The sequence below is a fragment of the Kogia breviceps genome, chromosome 3, assembly GCF_026419965.1.
Source record: "Kogia breviceps isolate mKogBre1 chromosome 3, mKogBre1 haplotype 1, whole genome shotgun sequence".
NCBI lineage: Eukaryota > Metazoa > Chordata > Mammalia > Artiodactyla > Physeteridae > Kogia > Kogia breviceps.
The window spans coordinates 82,469,522-82,494,752 of NC_081312.1; the positions used below are offsets into that span (position 1 = coordinate 82,469,522).

At 33.5% G+C, this 25,231-nt stretch overlaps 1 protein-coding gene across 2 annotated transcripts in view; it reads left to right on the plus strand.

Annotated features, from left to right (window-relative positions):
- Positions 1 to 25,231, plus strand: part of SPRED1 (sprouty related EVH1 domain containing 1) — a 122,291-nt gene that overhangs the window by 69,441 nt on the left and 27,619 nt on the right. For both annotated transcript variants that reach the window (XM_059056961.2, XM_059056960.2), the window contains 3 exons: positions 4,217 to 4,385; positions 6,772 to 6,821; positions 21,976 to 22,128. In XM_059056961.2, the coding sequence (XP_058912944.1) occupies positions 4,217 to 4,385; positions 6,772 to 6,821; positions 21,976 to 22,128 (372 nt within the window). The remainder of the gene's footprint in view (positions 1 to 4,216; positions 4,386 to 6,771; positions 6,822 to 21,975; positions 22,129 to 25,231) is intronic.

Below are 25,231 nucleotides of genomic sequence, written 5' to 3' on the forward strand. Positions count from 1 at the left end.
AAAGACTTTCCTTTCTTCCACTGAATGGTCTTGGCACTGTTGTCAAATATGTTGAGGTAGTTTCCTTCTAGTTCTTGTTTGTTAGGTATTTTTATCATGAAAAGATGTTGAATTTTGTTAAATGCTTTTTCTACATCAATTGAGATGATCATGTGGATTTTTTTTCCACTTTATTCTGTTCAAGTAGGATATTACATTGATCAATTTTCATGTGTTTAACCGTCCTTGCATTCATTTGTTGAGGATTTTTTGCATCAGTATTCGTAAAGGATATTGATACATAGTTTTCTTGTAATGTCTTTGGCTTTGGTATCAGCACAATGCTGTCCTCATAGAATGAGTTAGGAAGTGTTTACTCCTTCAGTCTTTTGTGAAAGTTTGAAGTATTGGTATTAGTTCTTCAAATGTTTGATATAATTCACCAGTGAAGCCATCAGGTCCAGGGTTTTTTTTAATTGAGAGACATTTAATTGTTCATCCAATCTACTTACTAGCTATATATCTATTCAAATTTTCTGTTTATTTCTGATTTAGTCTTGGTCTGTTTTATGTTTCTAGTAATTTGTCTGTTAAATCTAGGTTATCTGACTTGTTGGTGTACAATTGTTCATAGTACTCTCTTATAATGCTTTTTATTTCTGTAGAATTGATGGTAGTGTCTCCACTTTCATTTCTCATTTTTATAATTTGTGTCAATTTGCATCTTCTCTCTTTTTCTTCTTAGTCCTTCTAGCTAAAGGACTTATTAAAATCTTTTTGAAGAACCAACTTTTGGATTCATTGATTTTTTTCTATTATTTTTCTGTTCTCTAATTTGTTTCTGCCCTCATCATTATTATTTCCTTTATTCTGCTAGGTTTGGGTTTAGTTTGTTCTTTTTTTCTATTTCCTTAAATTTTAAAGTTATGTTGTTGATTTAAGATTTTTCTTTCTTTCTTTTTTTTAATGCAGGTGTTTGTACATTTCCCCCTTAGTACTGCTTTCACTATGTGCTATAAGTTTTGGTATGTTGTGTTGTTTTCTCCCTCTAAGTATTTTGTAATTTCCCTTGTGATTTCTTCTTTGATCAGTTGGTTAATTCCCACATTTTTAAAAATTTTCCAGTTTTCCTTTTGTTGTTGATTTTTAATTTCATCTTATTGTGGCCAAAGATACTTTGTATGATATCCATATTTTTTATTATATTGAGATTAATTTGTGGCCTAACATATAGTCTGTCCTGAAAAATATCCCATGTGCACTTCAGTAAAATGTGTGTTCTGTTGCTGAGTAGAGTGTTTTGTACATGTCTGTTTGGTCTAGTTGGTTTACTATGTTAAATTCTCTTGTTTCTTTATATTCTTTCTGGTTCTTCTGTTGATTATGTGAGTGAGGTATTGACATCTCCAACTATTAATGTAGAACTGTGTTTCTCCCTTCAGTTGTGTCAATTTTTGCTTTATATGTTTTGATGGTCTGTTACTAGGTACCTGAATGTTTATTGTGGTATCTTTTTGCCCTATTGAACCGTTTATTAATATAATTTTATTATAATGTCCTTTTCGATTTAAAGTCTATTTTGTCTGATATTAGTATAGCCACTCCTGTTCCCTTTTGTTTGCTCTTTGCATGGAATGTCTTTTTCCATCCTTTCACTTTCAACCTGTTTGTGTCTTTGGTTGTGCTTTTATTTATTCTGCCAATCTCTGTCATTTGGTTGGACAGTTAAATCCATTTACATTTAAAGTAATTGCTGATAAGGAGGGACTTCTGTCATTTTGCTGTTTTTGTATGTCCCTAATAGCCTTTTCTCCCTCATTTCCTGCATTCCTATCTTCTTTTGTGTTTAGTTGATCGTAACAAAATGTTTAAATTCCTTTCTCATTTCCTTTTATTTATATTCTATAGCTATTTTCTTTGTGGTTACCATGGAGGTTGCATTTAACATCCGAAAGTTATAACACTCTAATTGGGATTTAAACTAGCTTAACTTCAATAACATACAAAAACTGTTTCTTTACAGCTTTGACCCCACCCCTTTCATTTGTTGATAAATTACATCTTTATACACTGTTTGCCCAGAATCATAAATTAATACTTCTTTTAAATGTATTAGTCTCTCAAATTTTGTAGAAAACAATATTTGGAGTTATACACCACAGTTACAGCAATACTTAGCTTTTACACTAATAATTCATTGTTTTCTTTAAATGTAATAGTCTCTCTTAAATTTTATAGAAAACATAAAGTGGAGTTTCAAACCAATGTTAAAAATATTGCTTTTATAATTGCCCTTGTATTTACCTTTATTTCTTTATATGGCTTCAATTTACTTATGTCATTTTATTTCACCTTGTAGGTCTCCCTTGTGCATTTTTTGCAGGGCAGATCTAGTGGAAACAAACTCCCTTAGCTTTTGTTTATCTGGAAATGACTTAATTTCTTCGTTACTTTTGAAGGATACTTTTGCCAAATATAGAATTCTTGGTTGACAGTTTTTTCTTTCAGCACTTTGAATATATCCACCCACTATCTTCTAGCCTCCAAAGTTTCTGAAGAGAAATCTGCTGACGTTCTTATTGAGTATTCCTCGTATGTGACAATTCACTTTTCTCTTGCTGCTTTGAAGAATCTCTGTGTCTCTGTGTGGCCTGTTGAGTTCATCTTATTAAAAGGTTTTTGAGATTCTTGGATGTTTGTGTTCATGACTTTCATAAAATCTGGGGAGTTTTCACCCATTCTTTCTTTACATATTCTCTCTGCCCCTTTCTTGCTCTTCTTTTAGTTCCCACAATGTCTATGTTGGTCCTCTTGATGCTGCCCGTAGGTCTCTTAGACTCTGTTTGCGTTTCTTCAGTCTTTTTCCTTTCTGCTCCCCAGACTCTAATTTCTGTTGTCCTATCTTCTAGTTCACTGTTTATTTTTTGTGCCTACTCAAATCTGCTTTTGAATCCCTTTAGTTGGAGTTTTCATTTTAGTTATTTACTTTTCAGCTTCAGAATTTTTGTTTCTTTTTAGATTTTCTATCTCTTTATTGTTATTTCCATTTTGTTCATACATTGTTTTATGTCATACTTTGCTATATGACCTACTGAGAGAAACAAAAAGAAATCTGCAGGAAATGTCCCCAAAAAGACCCAACAGCAGATCATTAGACAAAGACTTATTAAAAAAACTGTTGTAAAGATGCTCAGAGAACTAAATAAGATATGGAGAATCTTTGAATGCTTTGGGATTTTTCTGTTGAACACTGGACATTTAAATCATAATATGGTAACTTGCAATATGGTAATACGGAAATCAGATTATTCCCTTCCCTGGAGTTTCCTAATTTTTGCTATTGTTTTTGTTTTTGTTTTTTTGATTGTTGTAGGTTGTCTCTGTGCCAAGGATCAGCTTGAGGTGTAAATTTAAGGTTTTTTCATGTCTTTTCTGAGCCTTTCCCTGGATATGCATAGTCACTTTCTAATTCTTCCTGTATATGTAGTTATTTTTGAATGTCCTAGTCTTCAATGTCTGCTCCCATCATGGGAAAAAGTGATAAATGACAGATAAAAAAGGGAGCTGGCTTTTTAAATACATAGGAAGTCACTTCATTGTGTTGCAGAGAAACTTGCAACAATGAGGGAAGATACAACAGTGGCAAATGTCTACCCTCCTTTTTGTCTGCACCTCTGTGATCAGAAGCAGCAATTAGTGATGACAGCACCGATCCCTGATACTAGCAGGATAAGGTCCTTTTTACCTACCATGGCTTCTGTAATTTGGATGTGCACAGCTCCCTGCCCTATGGCTGGGAGTTGGGATGAAGGAGGTGCTGGTACTGTGCTAATACCTGAAATTGACAAAATTAACTGCAATTTACTGTCCATGTCTTCCCTGGAAGTTACAAGCTTTCAACACTCTATAGAGTTCTAACATAGTCACAGCAGACAGATTCTGCCAGTCAGTTTTGTCTAGGTAGGGAGACAGATTCCTGGTGCTTCTTGCCTCCTGCCATCTTCCCAGAATGGTGGGAAGATGGTGCCTCCTGCCATCTTCCCAGAATCATCTTTAATCCCATCTTAATTTCTGTATTGAGTGATTTTGTGAGCAGATAGCAAGACCTCTGTATTAATGGGGTGGGGGTGCTTTTATTAAAATATAACAGCTCTTTTCTCACCTACCTTTGTACTTAAGAGCTACATTAGATGCATTTGATATATATATAGTAATTTTGGCATTTAACTTTTGGCAGGTGGTTTTGGAATGTATGCTTAAAAAAGACCTCATTTACAATAAGGTCACTCCAACATTTCACCACTGGAAGATTGATGACAAGAAATTTGGCCTTACCTTTCAAAGTCCTGCTGATGCTAGGGCTTTTGATAGAGGCATTCGAAGAGCTATAGAGGATATTTCTCAAGGTAGGTTATTTTGACTGTTTTCTTAATTTGTTTATCAGTTATATATAGTAGAAGTGACTTCAAGCAAGTCAGCTTTTGTGATATGAGATCAGGCTTTGAAAGCTGACTGTAGGTGAAGATAAAATAATGGGCTCCTTAATCTGTTTTATGTTTGTCACATCACAGTATATACCAATTACATGTATTAACTTGAAGAGCCCATCAACAGCACACTTCAGATAATTTGAAAGTTTTAAAATAAGAGCTCAAAGAAGAGGGCAGCAGTCAGGTAGGACTTTGAAAATCCTCTATGAGTATGTTACTCATATCCTTGTTTTGGTAATTATAAAGAGAAAATTGTAATAATCAAATATATGTCAACTCCAGTTATTCTATGACAAAACCTTCCTTACTGCTTTATCTGATTTCATTAATAAGGATTGGCAGAGACCTCAACCCAATCTATCCCTTTGTATATCTTACTAATCTGTTAAGATCATTAACTCTAAAGCTTGCAGGTTTTAAAGGGAGGAAGAATATTTACACGTAAGACTGGCCTCTGCTTAATTAAACAAAAAGAAATCACATTAAAACCCATTTCTTTCCCCCAAAGAAGTCATAACTAAGATTTGATTTATTTTTCTAATTAAGAAGAAACATTATCTCTATTAGTAGAAATAACCTTCTCTTATACAGCATAACTGAATGAAAATGTTGACAACATTGTGGCTCATATATTTTGAAGATGGCATTTTAGTAGGAAAATCAGAAGAAATAAGCTATGAGACAAACCATAGGCAAGAACATGGAAATGCTTAGTACAAATATGTATTGCTAAGTTTGTGAAACTGAAGTTAAATAATGTATTTAGCTACTTTAAAAGACTAGAATTTGGTAAACAAACAAGCTTTGATTTCTGATTCAGAAAAAAATTCCATGAAATGATAGCACTCATTTAGTACAAGAACCCATAAATTCTTCCTATATCAGGGTTCTCATTGTTCGCTGCACATTAGAATCACCTGGGAGCCTTTTGAAAATAGCATAATTGGTCCCCAGTCCAGCCCACTTGAATCAGACTGCCTGGGGAGTGGTGCTGAGGCATTCCTTTTTCTTTTTTTAAGTTCCTGTGCATTTCAGGAACATTTTTTTAAGTTCCTGTGGTGAGGAATTGTCAAATGATTATATATCATGAATTTAGGGAGGGGCAAGATGAATATGGATCTTCAGATTCTCCAGTAGTAGTTGTGGTTCTCAAACCACTGCAAGAAACTTGAAAATAAAAAAAAATATATGATACCCAATGCCTCACCCCTCAGATTCTGACATTATTGGTTTGAGACTGTATTCTGGCATCAGTATAATTTTTTTAAAGTTTCCCAGTTAATTCTGATATTTTGTTAGTGTTGAAGAACCAGTGCTTTAAAAAGAAAATCATTATCCATGGTTGCTGGAATATTTAGTTTTGAATACTTTTATGCCCACATTCATACCCCCATAGGAACATACTTCTTTCACTAGGATCAGATAGATTGGGTTTAACCTTTTAAAAGAAAATTAATAAGGAGAAGCTTATAAACACCTAGCCAGGTAGAATAGACTACAGTACTCAGCCTGTCTCATTGTTTTTGAACATTTTTGAAAACATACTGCTTAGCATTATTATCAGCCACTGTATAGGTTTTCAACAATCCCATTTTCTTACTTAGCCTCCCATGACAGTAAGAATAAACTATGCACCCTTTCCATAGGGCAGCTTTCTCTTCATCTCCATGCTAGCTATGTCTCAAGGGTAGCATAAACTCAGAATACTTTGCTAAGGTAAATCCTTCCTTATTAATTTATTGGAACTAAAGGCACTCTTGAACGCCATGAAAACTTATATAGAGGCATTGGTGCACAAAAGTCAACAGCAACAATTGGCTATTGACTATCAACAGTGGATTAAAGCTCTTTTTTTTTTTCCTTACTAAAGCTACTAAAATCCTAGTTGGGGGTACTAAATACTGTTTCCTGGGTCAGAGTACTTAGAAAAATTGAGTAAATTATGTGGGTATCACCTAAACACCAGAAGAGTTTGATGCATATACTCTTCCTGGCAGTTTCAGTATTTCAGAGGAATCAGAGGCAGGCCTTGCCAGCGATAGAGTACTTTCACAGAAAACACCTCTTTAAGTAAGTAACTGGAAATTTACCTGTAGAAGAGGAAAACAATCGCTTTATTCTCTGTTTGTCTAACAGAGGGGCAAGTATGAGTGACCAACATCTTACTGGTTGCCAGGCAGTCCAGAATGGTCTCTGATTAGTCTTCTACAGTATCATAGTGATATTATCAATGAGTCAGCAATACTAAAATCTAAAACAAAAATTCTATGCTTAATTAACTTTTACCCGTTTTTTTTTTTAGGATGCCCAGCATTTAAAACTGAAACTGAAGGAGCAGAAGACAACTTACAAGTAAGTAGTTTGCATTAAAAGGAATTTCTAGACATAAAGGATGTGGAGGAAATCACTAGCCTTAATAAATAAACAAGTCATATAAGTCCTTCAGAAATTTCTGGACACTGTATTTGTCAGGAAATACAGGGAAACAGAACCAATAGAATGTGTGTGTGTGTGTGTGTGTGTGTATATACACACACACACACACACACACACACACATATATATGTATGTATTTATTAATATGTATAAAGAGGACTTGGTTTTGTTCGGTTTGTTTGTTTACGGAATTGGCTTATGTGACTGTGGGAACTGGCCAGTCAGAAATTCACAGAGTAGGCAGGTAGGCAGGCATCTCAGAAGTTCTGGCAGGATTGATGTTTTGCTCTTGAGTCAGAAGGCAGTCTCAAGGCAGACTTCCTTCCTCCTTGGGGGACCTCAGTCTTTTCTTTATGTCTTTCCAGAATGAGTCCACCCACTTTATGGAGGATAATCTCCTTTACTCTGAGTCTACTGATTTAGATGTTAGTCACATATGAAAATTACCTTCACAGTAGTTAGACTGGTGTTTGACCAAACCACTTGCCACCATCACCTAGCAAAGTTGACAGATAAAATTAACCATCACAGATACCCCACCGCATAGGCAAGGTACTTGTATTAAAAATTCGTAGAAAAGTAATTTCAAATTATTAATAAGCATATGGACACCCTTCTGTTTTATATCACTAGTAATCAACAGGTAGTATAAATTAACATTTATTAGTTATGAAATTATCAAAGATTTAAAAATTAATATTATTCCAGACTGTGTCTTTCCATGAGGTTGACCGATTGATGCTCTGCTAGAGAAAATATAGATTGGTAGGTTCTTTTTAGAAAGCAGTTTGGTAATAATGTATTTAAAAGCCTTAAAAATAGAAACAGGACTTCCCTGGTGGTCCAGTGGTTAAGAGTTCCCCTTCCAATGTTTCAGGTTTGACCCCTGGTCAGGGAGCTAAGATCCCACATACCTTGTAGCCAAAAAGCCAAAACATAAAGCAGAAGCAGTATTGTAACAAATTCAATAAAGGCTTTAAAACTGGTCCACATTTTTTAAAAAAATCTTAAAAAAAAAAAAAGAAATATTCATACCTGTTGATCCAGTGAATCAATTTAAGGAAATAGAGATACACAAAAAATTTGTATACACAGATTTTTGGGTGTGTGTGTGTGTGTATGAAATATTGATAATAAAAAATAAGCTATCTAAATGGAATGGAAATGGTTGAATTAATTAAGGTATCTTTGTCATACGACCACTAAAAGTTTTATTATTAATTTACTTGCAGTGTATTGAGTAGTAAAAACATAATTATATGGTGTTGTCATCCATTGTTACTCAGCTAAAATGTTAAATAATTTTGTTACTTTTGGATTGTGGGATTCTGAGCTTATATGGCTTCTTTTTAGTACTTTTAATTTCCTAAAATATTAATACTTTTAGGAGAATAGTGAAAGAACCCAATTTTATATGTTTACCTTGTATTAATAATCAATTATTCATATTATTGTAAAAATAGTCATCACCTAAAGGACATGGCAGAATGTTTTATGTACATTTATAATCAGAAAATAAAAATGGTTTTTATTTCTGAAAATTTGAGAAATATAGCAAAGTTCAAAATATAAAACATAGATATGCTACCATCCATGATAACCATCATACATATTTTTAAAAATATTTATTTGGCTGCTCCAGGTCTCAGCTGCGGCACGCAAGATCTTTGTTGCCATGTGTAGGATCTTCGTTGCTGCATGCAGGATCTTTAGTTGCGGCACATGGGATATTTAGTTGCGGCATGCAAACTCTTAGTTGTAGCATGTGGGATTGAACCCGGGCCGCCTGCATTGGGAGCACAGAGTCTTAGCCCCTGGATCACCAGGGAAGTCCCATACGTATTTTTAAATATAACCTCTGAGTTTTTTTCTGGACAAGTAAATGGGTACACATGTGTTATTATGGTATCATTCTGTAGCTTTTTTTTCTTCACTTAAATACATAATGATACTTTGTGACCTTAAATATTTTTTCAAGTTTACAATTTTTAATCTTTTTTGTGTCTATCTAGTTTGTTTTCAATAGATATATCCTAACCCATTATCCTTATTGTACATTTAAGAGTTCTTATTTGTGTTTTAATATATGAATCTGTTTATTTTATTGATGGTTAATTATTTAAAAACTGAGTTTCAGTTAATTAAGTATAAGAAATAAGTAATAAAATACAAAATAAGTATACTTTTTATAGTTAAGTGTTTCCTAAAGTTCTGTTCTGGTATCAATGAGAATATGGAGCTGGAAATGGGGAAACATTTTCTGAATTGCTCCCTGTGAAGAGAGTAAATTTGGTTAAAATTCAACTTTAAAAAGAATTTTTTAACATTCTGCTTTGGTTTTACTTCATTTCTATATATAGCACTGTATAGAGGAAAAACTTTTACAGGACTTAATTGTTTGCAAGACTTTGTGCATATTGCCATCAATGGCTAGTAAAGAGAATTACTGTATAACCAAAGCAACAAGATTAGTTAATCTGTTGTTAGCTCCTTGGGATCTCTGCTTCATAGGAAGGTCTCTCCACTGCCCCCAGTCCAACAGGTTACACACACACACACACACACACACACACACACACACACACATACACACTCTCTCTCTCTCTCTCTCTCTCTCTCTCTCTCCCCCCCCCCCCGTCTCTCCCCCACACGTACACACACATACCTAAAAGAGTTACTTATATTTTAGCTTCATTATACACTAAAGCACTTGCTTGGTTTTTATTTTCATAATAATATAGAAAATGTGCATTTTCACTAGAGACTCTAAAATAGGCTTCCATGTAAGTGTAATTTCACTAAGAGCAATTTTTATATCAAGTTTTAGTTCTCGGTTTTTACTTTGGTGTTTTAAAAATAGATTCGTAAATTATATTCCTTTTGGTGGAATCTTATTCTCCTTCCCTTGAGTGGGCGCTATACTTACTGGGTTGTTTCTTAATAAGGAGCATATGGTAGAAATGACAAGAGTATGACTTCCAAAGATAGGCCATAAAAGATATTGCAGCTTCTTTCTGGCTCTCTTAGATCCCCTGTACTGGAGGATGCCAACTGCCATGTCATGGGGACACTCAAGCAACTCTGTGGAGATGTCCTTGTGGTGAGGAACTGAAGTTTTGTGACAATAAACATGTTAATGAGCCATCTTGGATGCAGGTCATTCACCCCAAAATGAGCCATCAGATGACTGCAGTCATGGTTGATGTCTTAACTGTAACTTCCCTAGGGACTGTGAGCTGGAACCACCTCGTTAAGCTGTTCCTGAATTCATGACCTACAGAAACTGTAAAATAACAAATGTCATTTTAAGCCTCTAGGTTTGGGGTAATTGGTTACTAATAGAGATTTTGCTACCCATAATGCGGTGCTGCCATAACAAATACTTCAAAATGTAGCATATAATTTGAACTTGGGGACAGTAGATGGAAGCTTAAAGTTAAGCCTTTGAGGAGACTGCTGATGAGGTCTTAAATGAAAATGAAGAACACCCTATTGGAAACTGAAAGAAAGGAAATCACTGTTATATAGTAGCAGAAAGTTTAGCAACACTATCACCTGTAGTAATAAGTGAAGTAGAAAATGTACTACTTCTGGTTATGGTAAAGCAGTGGATGGGAGAAATAGGCTCAGGAAGGGCTCCTAAACAAACAAAAAGAACCAGGACTTGCTGGTTTTGAAAATTCTCATCCTCTCAATATGTCAAACTATGCTAAAATTAGGAAATGGCTTCCAGGCAAAGATCATATCCAGGGCACTCTCAGAATAGGTTTGTCTAAAGATGAAGCCCCTGGTGTGACTATAAAATCCTTTGTTAAAACCTCAGAAAGATGTAATGTGAGCCTCAGAGAACCTTTCAATCAAAGTAAGAGGGCTTAGCCTGCGCTCCGCAATGGGAGAGGCCACAACAGTGAGAGGCCCGCGTACCACACACACACAAAAAAAGTAAGAGGGCTTAAAGCAGATTAAGGGTGTCCTCAGCAGAAATTTAAAGTAGAGAAGAATTTGTCTCAGAATTGTGACTGTGCTTTTTGTCTAACGGAGTGAATCCCAGTAAGATTCCCAAGAGACCCACAAAGTTTTCAAAAGAGTTAATTGGCAGAAATATTACCAGTCTGAGGAGCCGCCCTTTGGATCCCCAAAATTTTACTGGCAGGAAGCAGGTTGAAAAACATTTTACATGTAAACATGGACTTCCTTTCATAAAACGGAAAGATAACTCAGAAATAGAACCAGAATCTCAAAGGGCAGAGCCAAGAGCTATGGAGAATTATTCCCATATTCAAGGAACCTCTAACATGTTCCCACCTTGATTACAGAATTACTTTGGATCAGTGACTCCATTTTTCTCTTATTCTGAACCAGAAGTTTTATAACAGTTATCCTCTGCCTGTCCTACCATTGTATTTTGGTTGTGTGTGGGGCAGATAATTTGTTTGTTTAGTTCATGGGTCCTCACAATGAAAGGAACTGTGCTTAAGGAACACCATTCAGTTAAGTTGCTCCCAAATTTCTTACTCAAAGAAACTATGAGATAGTAAATGTTCTTTGAAGCTGCAGTTTTGTGGTAATTTGTTATGCACCAACAGCTAACCAATACATAAGCAGAAAAGGAAGATGAGTAGAAAGAAAGCTAACATTTATAGTCATGTTCATTTTATCTTGCTCCCATTCTCAGCTGTTTTAGATGATACATCTAGCTTAGGTTAAATTTCATTTTTCAATAGAAGATTGTATTATATCTTGGTTTTATATAGCCCCTTTACAACTAAAAGTATGTTCAGGTAGAAAAAAACACAGTTCTTATTAGTTTAAAAAATTCTGAGCCCTATTATGTATGTATAATATATTAACCTTAATTATACCAAAAGGGGCTGGGGGATACTGAGATGCTAGCAAAATGTGAAATTTTTTAAAAAAAGAATCAACTTACAGAATTAAACTATCAAAGAAGACTCTTAAGTTTACTTTAGTACCATTTATTTCATGATATGCTAAAGTTTTCACATACATTATTTTTATTTTGGAATGTATTGGAGGTTATAAAGTATTCTAATTCCGTTAACCACTTTCTTAGGAACAAAGTACATTATTGTTTTGTAATCCACCTATGGGCTTGACATACATAAACATTTTGAAATTATTTTGAGTGCAAGTTGACTGTAGTTTATGATAGTGGTTCTGTCAGGTTTACTTTATTAGTGATTATTTGCAATGACAACTAAAATGGTTTTAAAAGAATAACCCATTCTCTAATTACTTTAACCCCAAGGGCTTTCAGCAATTCAGTATCTTTATCGGTATCATTCATAAATCATCAGAAAGATATTTCCTTTCTATTTCATACCTGTCTTTGAAAGGTTTCATAACATCATTATTTGGATTTAAAATCATATCTTGCTCATCTTTTATCCCTGATATTTAGTACAGTTTTGACCATATACATAGTTGGTAGGAAAGGTTTTTTGAAGAAAAATCTTCAAAATTAAGGAGTTTAAAAAAAAAAAAAAAACACCCAAGCAGCAGTAAGGTATGAATGTTCTTTTCATTTGGTTTCTTTATTTAACTATTTTAATGAGCCAGTTAGGTGGGGTTTTTTGTTTTGTTTTAATGTCAGCTTACATTTGCTTTAAGATTATTTTTACAGTGTTTTTCCAACCAGAGTTGTTAGTCGTAACAGTTCTTATTGTTCAGATAGGCTAGATTGCTAACAAAACCCATAAAACTCACCTCACGATTGGTTTGTGATTATAAGAGGAAAAGATCTCAGATTCCATGCTTTGGGGCAGAAGAAAGGTGACACCTAATTGATCTGAAGTGAAAAGGTATCATATTTTCTCTTTGCCACTGAGAAATAGTTGACTAACTTACTCTTTTTTAGAATTAAGGTCATTTTTGAGACAAATGATTAAAAGGATTGTGATTTACATTCATTGTTCAGTCATTTGTTTTAGTCAAGGGGGGTATGAATTGTTCATGTACTCTTTTTCAGAGGTAGTAACATTTTAATAAGGCTCTATATGTGAAAACTAAGTTAATGAATAGAACTTTATTTAGCTAGCAAAATGGATTTTATATTACCGTGATCTCTCACCATCCTACCTTATAGTTAAGTTCCTGTAACCTTTATATATTTTAGATTGAGTTTAATTATCTAATAAAGGAGTAAAAAAACTCTATATAAATCTTTTTGCATAATATTTTGTCACTATTTAATTTTTTCTTGACTCAAACTAATCTTCATATAGAATATTTGGATAGTTAGAAAATTATAAAGAAGAAATCAGGAATCATTTATCCCTACTTAGTGGTAATTGCGATTAAGATTTTGGGTTCTTCTGCTTAAGTTTTCCTTTGTTCTTGCATGTTATATTCAAATACATACTTCTTTTTAAAAGTACCATCAGAATCAGTCTCTTCTCCATTTTTATTGTGTTTTTGATAGGATTTTTGTTTGTATTGGTAATGGTAGTGATAGTGGTGGTTGGAATTTAAGTAGAACAAATCATAAAATTTGAACCCACACAGTCTGATTTCAGAGTCTTTGAATTTTGCCATTATATTGTGTAACTATACTACAGTTTATTCAACCATTCATGTTTCGTTGAACATTAACTTTATTTTCCACAGTCTTGTACATTAATTTTTGTTGGTACGTCTGAATGTGACCTTAGGATAAAATCCTAGAAATAGATTTACCAATTAAAGGATTGTCTAAAGATTTATATAGTTAGCAGGAACTATGCAACTCTCGCCTGCCTATTAACTAAAAAACAGATTTACAGACAATAAACAATCCCTGAAAACCTAATACCACATTTAAGCCAAACTAACTTTTCATTTAAAGGGTGGTTTCTGTTGATTAATAAGGTGGAAGACTTGTTTTTTTTGCTGGACATTATATGTTGGTACTTTTCTCATATGCCTTCCATATTATTTCATCACTGATTACTGTGTTCAGGTTGCCTAAACAAAATACTATATATGCTATTAGTATTTTTAGACAAAGCTCATAGACTTGGAAAATTGAAAATTCAAGGTTTAGTTTATTCTTAAACTAATAAAAAGTAACTAAAGAAATGTAGCAAACAGAATAGGAGACATTGGTGGTCAGATATAAAATGCATTGCTACTGGGTGCTACATCAAAGTGTAACTAGTGATTTTGTTGGGCTTGTAGAATTGTTAGTAATTTTTTTCCTTTTCTGTGCTTTCTAAGTTTGCATAATTTGATTGTATAGTTTTAAATACCAGAAGAATAGCTTTGATAGCATTTTTAACATATGCAGTGCTAAAATATAAGATTTCTTTATCAAAGAACATCTAAAATTTTTTCATCATGCTAAAGTAAACTAATAATATAATTATTTAAAACTTCTCTTTTTGATTATGACCCAGTCACATGTTCAAACCTGTGATTCGTGATATACAACTACAAGAATGAAAGTTTGGAGCAACTGATAGACTGTGATATCACTTTTTTTCACACTATATTGTTTATTGGGAATCATACATTTAAAAAAGTTTACAGAACAATGCTGTTTTCTTTGCCTCAGAATTAATATAGAGAGAAGAGACAAAGGAAGGAGAAAAGCAAAATCTGTATTTATTTTCTCTACAGCTGTCATCTAGACTTATTTTCTGAAAGAGAACTACAGCTAGAATTATTTTATTATTTTATACTGCATCCTTTTGCCTCTACACAAAAAATTACTGTAATAGTCTTGGAGAAATAAAAAGCTAAACAATCTCTGAGCAACCATAGAAGAATAATTATTATACCAGCCTCTGAGAGTGGAACAGATTTCCACTGTACGTGAAATACTGTCATGGTTTACTTTTTAGGTAATACAGATGAGCCAATGCCAGCACAGTACTAAAAGCATTGAATGTGGATGTATATTACTGCTATAGACAACTTTTTAAAAGCTGGAGCACATGCAAATGTATGTACATCCTTTGTGCATATGATACATTAGATTTTCTGCTCTTGTGGAAGATTTTTTGGCATTTTCCACCACCTAACTTGAGATTACACCCCTTTTCCCATAGTAATTGTTACCTTTAAAGAGTTGTAATCCAGTAAAAAACATTCAAGTTTGACTAAGCCAGAATACTTTTTACTCAGTCTGATCCAAGTTTAAAAAAATGTTTTGGCTACGATTAATTTTAATAATGGAAATGGTACAAATAATCTTTTTTATAAAATAACAATTAAATTTTTTTTCTTAAATGAGTTTAGCAGAGATAGTTAAATGGTAAGGCCCAGTGTGGTCAGAGATGGGAGGAAATAGTCTTTCTTGAGAGGTTTTCAAAGGGCACATATGTTTGCTAGAGGATAGCTTATACTCTCTAGTATTAATGGGAATTAATCCTAAGGAAATAGTACTACCAGTGCACCAAGATGTATTTATAAGGAGGTGCGTTGCAATGTATATGACCCCCAAATTGGAAGCTATTTAAATGCCCCTTGGGCTTCCCTGGTGGCACAGTGGTTGAGAATCTGCCTGCTAATGCAGGAAACACCGGTTCAAGCCCTGGTCTGGGAGGATCCCACATGCCGCGGAGCACCTAGGCCCATGAGCCACAACTACTGAGCCTGCGCATCTGGAGCCTGTGCTCTGCAACAAGAGAGGCCACTATAGTGAGAGGCCCATGCACCGCGATGAAGAGTGGCCGCCACTTGCCACAACCAGAGAAAGCCCTCGCACAGAAACAAAGATGCAACACAGCAAAAATAAATAAATTAATTAATAAACTTCTACCCCCAACATCTTTAAAAAATAAAAAATAATTTTTAAAAAATGCCACTAATTCGAGTTTTGCCTACAGAATATATAACATATACAAATATTGAACTTCTTTGCGACCATTTTAAAGCACAGGGTACATCTTTTTATATTGACACAGGGAGAGGTTCATGGTATGCTTTGTGGTAAAAGAAAGCACTACATGGATAGACCTAAATATATAAATGGAATCAAATTATACATAGACTATAAACATATATATGTATTAAGAAGTCTAGAAAGATATATGTCAAATAATAATAGGTGCTATTCCATGTGGGGTGTGTGTGTGAAGAATTTTTTGTGTAATTTGAACTTTAACAGTTATTAAAATTATTTCTTTTGTGGGTGAAGACTTTTCATTGTTGTTTAAGGAGTTCTTTTTCTACATTTATTTCTATTGCCGAATTTACTCCCAAGGGTCTGTATTAATATAATGTGATCTGACTTGTGGTTATTTGCATATCACTGATTATTTATACGGTACTCAGTATGTGTCAGGTATAGTTCTAAGGTCTAGGAATAAAACAGAGGGAAAGTCTGTCATTACTGGCTCATGGGAGAAATACAGATAAAGGAATACTTAGAATATAGGGTGATAGATATAAGTATTTTTGAGGAAGTTCAGAGGAGGGAGTAACTTTGGAGTGGATTAACAGACTTTTTGAGGAGTTTATGGCTGATGTTAAGGAGTTCTTTTTTTTTTAATTTTTATTTTACATTGGAGTATGGTTGATTTATGTTGTGTTAGTTTCAGGTGTACAGCAAAGTGATTCAGTTATACATATACATACATTCATTCTTTTTCAGATTCTTTTCCCATATAGGTTATTACAGAATATTGAGTAGAGTTCCCTGTGCTATATAGTAGGTCCTTGTTGATTATCTATTTTATATATAGTAGTGTGTATATGTTAATCCCAAACTCTAAAAAGGAGTTTTTCTAGTGGAAAAATTAAAGATAGTCTTTGTGGGCAGAGGAAATGACATGTACAAAGAATCAGAATTGTGAAATGTTAGACAGTACTGGAGAGAAACAGTACATCTGAAGCAAAAAGAGATGATGAAACAGTAGAGTAGGAGCCATGGTAAAGTAACAAACCTATGCATTCATTTGTTAGTTCTTTTGTTCATTCTCAAAATTTCTTGTTCATGAAAAGAAAACACTATGTAAATTTTAGTAAGACTAGTCCATTAACATAGAAATTAAATAGCATATCCATAAATAAGAGTGAAAGTTATGATAATGCCTAGTCCTAGTGAGAATGTAGAACATTGCTTGTGGATATGTGAATTGTTAAAACCACCTTGGAAAATAATTTTTATTTTATAAATCAGAGCATATGTGTATCTTGTAATCTAACATTTCCACCCCTGGATATGTACCAGAAAAATTCTTGTATATATATATGTATCATGAGGCCTGTAGAAGAATGTTCTTAGCATCCTTGTTTGAAATAGCAAAAAATTAAGTGTTTTATCTTAGGCAAGTTACATAATGTTTTTGAGCTTTAGTTTCTTCCTGTGGAATAGAGAGATAATAATGCTAACTAGCTCAAAGGGTTGTTGTGAGGATTGAATGAGTTAACCCATGTAAAGTACTTGAGACAATGTCTGCTACATAGAAAATGCTTAATAGGTGTTAGCTATCATCACTACAAAGAAGTGAAAATGAGTGAGCTATTGCTACATATATCAACATGAGTAAGTTTCATGAAAAAAAATGAGCAAAAAAAGCAAGTTCTAAAATGTCGCAAATAGCATGATATCAGTCAAATAAAATTCAGAAGCATCTAGAACTAAATATTGTTTAGGAATAATACTTATGTGGTAAAACTGTAAAGAACAGTAAGAAATTATAAAATAAACAACTACTTCAAGATAATATTTACCTATCCAAATGGTAGAGGTGGGGGATGCTATTATTTGTTGTCTTGATAATATTATATTTGTTGTCTTGGTTATTTCTCTTTCTTAAGTTGGGTGATAAGTATACACATACTCACTTCATTACCTTTATATTATTATGTCTGTAGTCCTTTATATAAAATATTTCCTAAGGGAAATATCAGTAGTTTGTTGTATATCCTTCCTTAAACTGATAAAATTTTAAAATACCTATTCATCCATCCTATCAATTTGACAGGTAGGATCATGTCATACAGACAGTTCTGTCCCTAGCTTTTTTTCATTTAGCAATATCTTGTGAGTACTGCATACAGATCTTTTTAATGGCTTTTAGAATTCTATCATACATGTATACCATAATTTTTTAACCAGTCCTGTGCTGATACAGCCATGGGATGTTTTCTCCTTTTCTTTTTTTGTTAAAAAGAGTGCTACGATGATTGTGTGTGTATGTATCTTTATATACGATCACTTTCTCAAAGAAGAAATGCACTCCCACCAACAGTGCAAAATATCCTATTTCTTCATACCCTTGCCAGTGTTGAGTATTATTATGTATATTATCCATCTTTTCTAGTCCGTATAAAAAATTGGCATCACATTTTTAAGTGTTTAATTGAAGTCCAGCATCTTCTTTTCATGTATTTATTGTCTATTTCTTTTTCCTGTGAAATAAAATTGGACTTTGTCTTGTACCTCAGTGCTTCTGGGGTGAGAGAGCCCATTTCTGTGGATTGTGTAAATTATGTATCTTGAAGGCGTTCCTCAGACAATAATGATTCTCGGCCCTCTATTCTCCAGTGTGTACAGGGTTCCCCAAGAGAGCTTTGATAGAAGGGTTCTGAGTAGAAAAACCAACAGATTTGCATGCCTAGCCTTTCACAAGACTGGAAACAAGGAGATCACTTAGAAACCTACTAAAATAAGAGAGGCAAAAAAGATGAGAGCTTGCATTAAGAGAGTAGGTAAGTGGATATGGAGAAGAGAAAATGGATTTGAAACACTCAGAAGATTAGCTTGTTTCGAAAATTAATTTATTTTACTGACCAAAAGAGATATTCTGCATGAATCCAGAAGCGTTTAGGGCAAGGGTTGAACAGTATCTCGGTTTATTATCTCAGATACAGAGTGGCGGGGGGTGGAGGGAGGAGTCTACTTATGCCAAAAAGCAAGTGACTGGTTCATTAGTCAGTTGAATTAGTTGACTATTTTGATAGAATATAATTGTATTGTATTTTTAAATATTATGACTCTATATCAAAAGAAGGGGGAAAGTATATATCTAGATTTTAAAAGAAATCACCCTTATAAAAGTACATAAGCTCTAGAAAAATTGGAAAATCATTCATAATCATACCATCAAGGAATAGTATTGACATTCATTTTTATATCCTTTTAACCTTTCATCTCTTTATGGTTATAATACTATAAATAAAATTTTATATACTGATTTTTTAACATTAAACAATTCTCCACAAAGTAGGTATTATTCATAAACCTAATTTCAAATGACCACTCATTCCATTAAGTGGACATACCATAATTTACATAACCATTCCCTTAATTTGGGACATTAAGGTTATTTCTTCATTTTTACTATTAAAAAAATTCTGAGAAAAATTTTTGTGCCTAAAGCTCTTTCCATTTAGTACATTATTTTCTTTACTAGATTGAATAAGTGGTCAAAATGTGTGAACGTTTTAAAAGCTTTTGATACATTTTACTAAAATTGCTTTTCAGAAATGGTTGGTCCAGATTTTCCTCCTGTGTATAGAATAAGCAGTGAATGAGAATGACCATTTTCCTTATTACCAATACTTTGTCAACTTAATATACACCTAAATTTAAACTTGCTGAAACAGACATAGTTAGGTAGTAGGAAAATGCTCTTTTCCTGTTTAGGATTCTCTAAAAATGTTAGTTTCTCACAATTCATGGATAATATATCCCTTATTGTAGATTGTAGACTCTATATTTTCAAACAGTGAGGGTTTGTTTATTTTTACCATATCAGACACCTGAAAGATGTTTTAGTTATTTTATTGGCTGAGACACATTTAGGTGTATAGTTATAAATTCACTGTGTAGTATGAAATATTTCTTTTTTTTAAAAATATTTATTTATTTATTTGATGGCACCAGGTCTTAGTTGCGGCTCATGGACTCCTTCTTAGTGGCATGGGAACTCTTAGTTGCAGCATGCATGTAAGATCTAGATTGAACCTGGGCACTCTGCATTGGGAGCACAGAGTTTTATCCACTGCACCACCAGGGAAGTCCCAGTATTTCTAATTAATAGGTTAATTCTGGGTATTTTGGTAAGCATTTTTAAGTTGAACTAAATCATTTATTACCCAAATACTGTACACATTTTATTTGTTTAATAATGAAAGTACTTTTGATATTTCCCTTTAAAAAGTAATATATTTATTTTTAATCAAAATGAAATTTATTATTGTTTAATGTAAGTAGAATTAACCTAAGTCAGGACAGTAAAACACTGGCTCATGTAAACATTTTGTATTTGTTCAGATACAGATTCTTAAGTAAGCTTTATTATATTTTATAATTCTTAAATGACTTCTCAGTTAGATTGGAATACAGTAAAGACAACCTGATCAAAATAGTTGTCACCATTAAAAACATAATTACTTTATGATCACTACTAATACAGTTTATGCTTGTTTATAGTTTTTAATCTCTTGAGTATGTTTATAGTTTTTAATCTCTTGAGTATCTCAACTAACCATGAGATTTTTAATACAAATACTATACCCAGTTTATAATAAAAAGGAGCTGTGATTTAGAGAAATTAATTGCCTAAATTTCATACCCAAGTTAGATAAGACAAGGTTCCAACCTAGGCCCTTTCTCTAAACCTTTTTGTTGTTATTGTTGTTTTCTTCTATTCAGTTTGCTTATGATTTTTGACAATTACTTGGGTCATTTATTTTGAAAACTCTCTGGAACAAATAAATATGTTTCCTGAATTCTTTTTATTCTTCCCAATTTTGATCATGCATTTTGAAAGAATGTTTACTGAATACCATTATTTAGCCACCTCCTTTTCAATAACTTAGCATTAACTGTCATAACACATTGATACAGCTATTAGGAAAATTAGCTAAAAATAGCCATTAACTGGGTTTGACATATGTAGTTTTAAGTGACAGTAGACTCTCAGATACATTTTTTAAAGTTTAATTGCTTCCTGATAAAATAACAGCTTTTAGTTTTCAGAGCATTTTTACATATATTATCATCTCACAAAATGCTTATGACAATCCATGTCATAAAACAGTATAGGTATTATAATTATTTAATTGAAAAACTGAGTTCCAGAAAAATTAAATGTCACAAAGCTTTGTTTTAGAGCAAGGACCAGACATGCATTTATAAATTTATAATATCTTAGCCATAACTTTTATGAACTTTATTGCTTAATATTAGAAGTAATACCAAATTTTAATGTTTTTTATTTTTATAGAAAAGCTTGTAAGGGTTTCCACCTTTAAAATTATTAGCCCTATAATGATTACTCTAAATTACTTTAGAATGAGCCAGTAAAGGTATTTCTGTCATTTTAGTTGGCTGTCATTTTTTCTTCCCAAATAATAATATACTAATGGGAAAAATAATAGCAAATAGTTATCTCATTTCTTAAAAAAAAAAAAAAAGAAACAAAACCTTTTCAGGACTTTCTGTTTTGTAATGTGCTAAGTTTCACTTATTCAACATCTATTTCACAGAAATATTGTTTATGAAATTCCAAAAGCATTTTGTTAGTGACTGTCATTGACTGAGCATATCTCCTTCACTGAGTCTTGTATATGATTTGAATCCTTCGAAATAATCAGTAAGTTCAGGCTAATTAATTCATTCACTCATTCAATTACTTTTAAAATTACGTGGACTACTGTCTTCCTTCTTCAATCCCTCGTATCACACAGCACAATCCTTGGTACTGTGTAAAAAGAAAAAAAACTTGCAAAGTAACAATTTTATCGATTTGTATTTTCTTCCTCATAATTTCTTCACTTTCTGTGTACATATATCACTTTTAGTTATAATTAACAGCTTTATTGTAATTAGATATCTTTCTCACTTGGCATGGATAGCCTTCTAATTCTTCCTATGTTATTTTTTTTTAAGAAAGTCCATTTTGCTTATAAAGTTGATTTTTTAAAAAAAATTCATATTATTTTATTTTGACATGGCTTCCTAATGTACATTTGAGTTTGGGGAATTGCCGTACACACTGATGGTGGTGGTACATACTTACTGATTTGCTAAATTCTTGTTAGAGTGAAGGTATCTTATTTTGTTGTTGTTTTTTTACGTTCTGGTAACTAATGAGTTGGGGATTGTTCCCATTAGGCAGCTGAAGAGGATACTTCCAGTTCTCTAGTGAAAGATCACCTTTTCCAGCAAGAGACAGTTATAACCAGTGAGCCTTACAGAAGCTCAAGACCTTCTCCCTTTGAAGATCTGAATGCCAGAAGAGTCTACCTGCAAAGCCAAGCCAATCAGGTGAGAAAATAAATATTTTTCAATATATTATTTATATGTATAGAAATTGGATGTTAGATGAGAACATTAGGACCATCTGCCCTTTACCAGTCGAAGAACAACAGAAACCCAGGAGAATAAGATTTATAATGAATCAAATCCAGAATGAGGCAATACATATATGTCATAATGTCCTATACAGGTGTAATAATTGAGTCATAAATTTGACTTTAAATTTTTTGATGATAAAGGGGAAAAAGGTGTTAGATACATTTTCATTATCCATAGAGGGATACAAAGGAACATAAACCATAGTTTCTGTTCTAAAAGAGTTTATGATGGCATAATAGATATGTGCTCATAATGATATGGGATCACAGGATAGGGGTATTGAAGTCGTTGTGGAAGATGAGAGTTTGTGTTTTTTTTTTTTTTTGCGGTACGCGGGCCTTTCACTGCTGTGGCCTCTACTGCTGTGGAGCACAGGCTCCAGACGCGCAGGTTCAGCGGCCACGGCTCACGGGCCCAGGTGCTCCGCGCACGTGGGATCCTCCGGGACCAGGGCACGAACCCGTGTCCCCTGCATTGGCAGGCGGACTCGCAACCACTGTGCCACCAGGGAAGCCCTTGTGTTTTTTCTTAAGATACACCTGAACTTTTCACGGATGAGAAATTTGTTAACTAATTGAAGAGGGTGGGGCTGGTGATGAAAATCGGGGGGGGGGTGGGAACACAGGAGGAGCGAGGGGATGAATGTTTTAAACAGAGAGAATTTTAGTCAGCATAGTCTATCATAACAAAATACCATAAACTGGGTGGATTAAATAACAGTTTTTTTTCCTCACAGTTCTGAAGGCTTGGAAGTCCCAAGGTTAGGGTGCCAGCACACTTGATTCCTAGTGAGGGCTCTCTTCTTGGATTACAGACAGCCGCTTTGTCTCAGTGGCAGAGAATGCCCAAGTGAACATGCTCTCTGGTGTCTCTTATAAAGGGCACTAATCCTATCATACCAGGACCACACCCTTCATGACCTAATTACCTCCTGAAGGCCCCATCTCTAAATAGCATCACATTGGGGGTTTGGGTTTCATAATTTGGGGGATGGCAGTGGTGACACAAACATTTAATCCATAGCAGGGAACAGTATGAGCAGAGGTATGCATGATCTAGGGGGAAAACAACATGGAGGGTGAAAAAGAGGGGCAAAGAGAACAAGAGCCAAACTGTTGGGGTTTTATGTCCTGCAAACCACCTTGGACTTAAATCTTGTTTGTTGCTTCACAAACCTGGGTACACATTCATGTGCCAGAAGACACAAGAAACCACAGGTTAAACACAGTGCATTTTTATGGAGTGTCACTTTTACTTAAAAACAAAAAAATCCAAAGTGGTATACCAGGTTTACATTCCCACTAGTCATGGGAATTTTCCTGAATACTCGGTATTGCACGCCCCCCTTTCCCCCTCCCCCCTTTTTTTTCAATTTAGTCACTTAGTGGAAGTAAAGTAGTATATTATTGTGATTTTAGTTTATACTTTCCTGACTACTCCTGCTGTTGAGCACCTTTTTTTATATGCTTATTGACCATTTAGAAATTCTGTTTTGTAAAGTACCTATTCAAGTATTTTGCATATCTAATATTGAGTTGTCTTTTTCTTATTGATTTATAGGCATTTTCTTTTTGTTTATTTTGGAAATAAGTCCTTTGTTGGATATATATATTGCAGATATCTTCTCTCTGGTGGTCTGTCTTTTCACTCTCTTAATAATGTCTTTTGCTTAATAAAAGTTCTTAATTTTAATAGAAGAGTGATTTAGTGATCATTCCCTCTGTGGTTAGTGCTTTTTATGTCATGTTTAAGAAATCTTTGAGTATCCTCACCAAACCATGAAGACATTTTATGTTGTCTTTCAGAAGCTTTATTATTTTTTCTTTCATGTTTGATTTTTATAAGTGGTATAAGATTAGGAGGTCAGGGGTTCCCTCCCTGCACCACAACCCCCAAATCTGGATAGCCAGTGATCCAGCACCATATAGTAAAAAATCTATGCTTTCTGAAACAAGTGCATTGCATTTTCAGCTTTGTCATGTGACTGTATGTGTGTGGATCTATTTCTATTCTCTGTTCTGTTCCCTTAGCTTATTTGTCTATTTTTATACTGGTACCACACTTTTAAAATAACAGTAGTTATATAATATTTCTGGGATCTGGGCGTTATGTCCCCCAGCTTTGTCCTTTAAGATCTTATTGTTCTTGACCTATGTAAATTTTAGAGTCTGCTTATCAACTTCCACAAAACTAGAATTTTGATTGACATTGTATTGCATTCATAAATTAATTTGGAGGCAGTTAACATCTTGACAATACTGAATCTTCTAATCCATGAAATGGTAAATTCATTCATTTATCTTTTGTTAGATTTATTCTTAGGTATTTAATTTTTGTAAGTTTATTTAGGTATTTAATTATTATAAGTATATTTTGTAAATTGATCTTATATCCAGAGACATTGTTAAATTAATTTATTAACTCTGTAGTTAAAATCTGTAAAGTTTTTAAATGTCTGTTTCTTTCACACTTTCTAGGACTTGTAGTGCAGGGGGGATTGACTTTCTTATTTTGTTTCTTATCTCAGGGGAAAGCTTTCTATATTCATTGCATTCATCATTAACTATGATATTTGCTGTATGTTTTTATAGATCCTTTTAACAGATTAAGGTATCTATCTATTATTCCCACATTACTAAGTTTTTTATGACAGGCTTCTTCTGCAGTAATTGAGATGATTCTAATTTTTTTCCTTGTTGATTCTGTTGATTGGTAAATTGTAATAATTGGTTTGCAACCTTGCAGTCTTGGAATAAACCCATCTTGGTTGCCATATAATACTCATTATACATACACATATAAACATATGCACACATAAAATTGGGCTTAATAATATTGTATCTAGGATTCTTATGTCTGTGTTCATGAAAGAGATTGGCATATAATTTTCTTTTCCCATAAATCCCAGGCAGGTGTTGTAATCAAGGTATGCTAACTCCATGAAACAAATTGGGCAATGTTTCTTTTTTGCAGTATTTGGAAAAGTTTAAAATGTGTCGTTTTTCTTAAATGT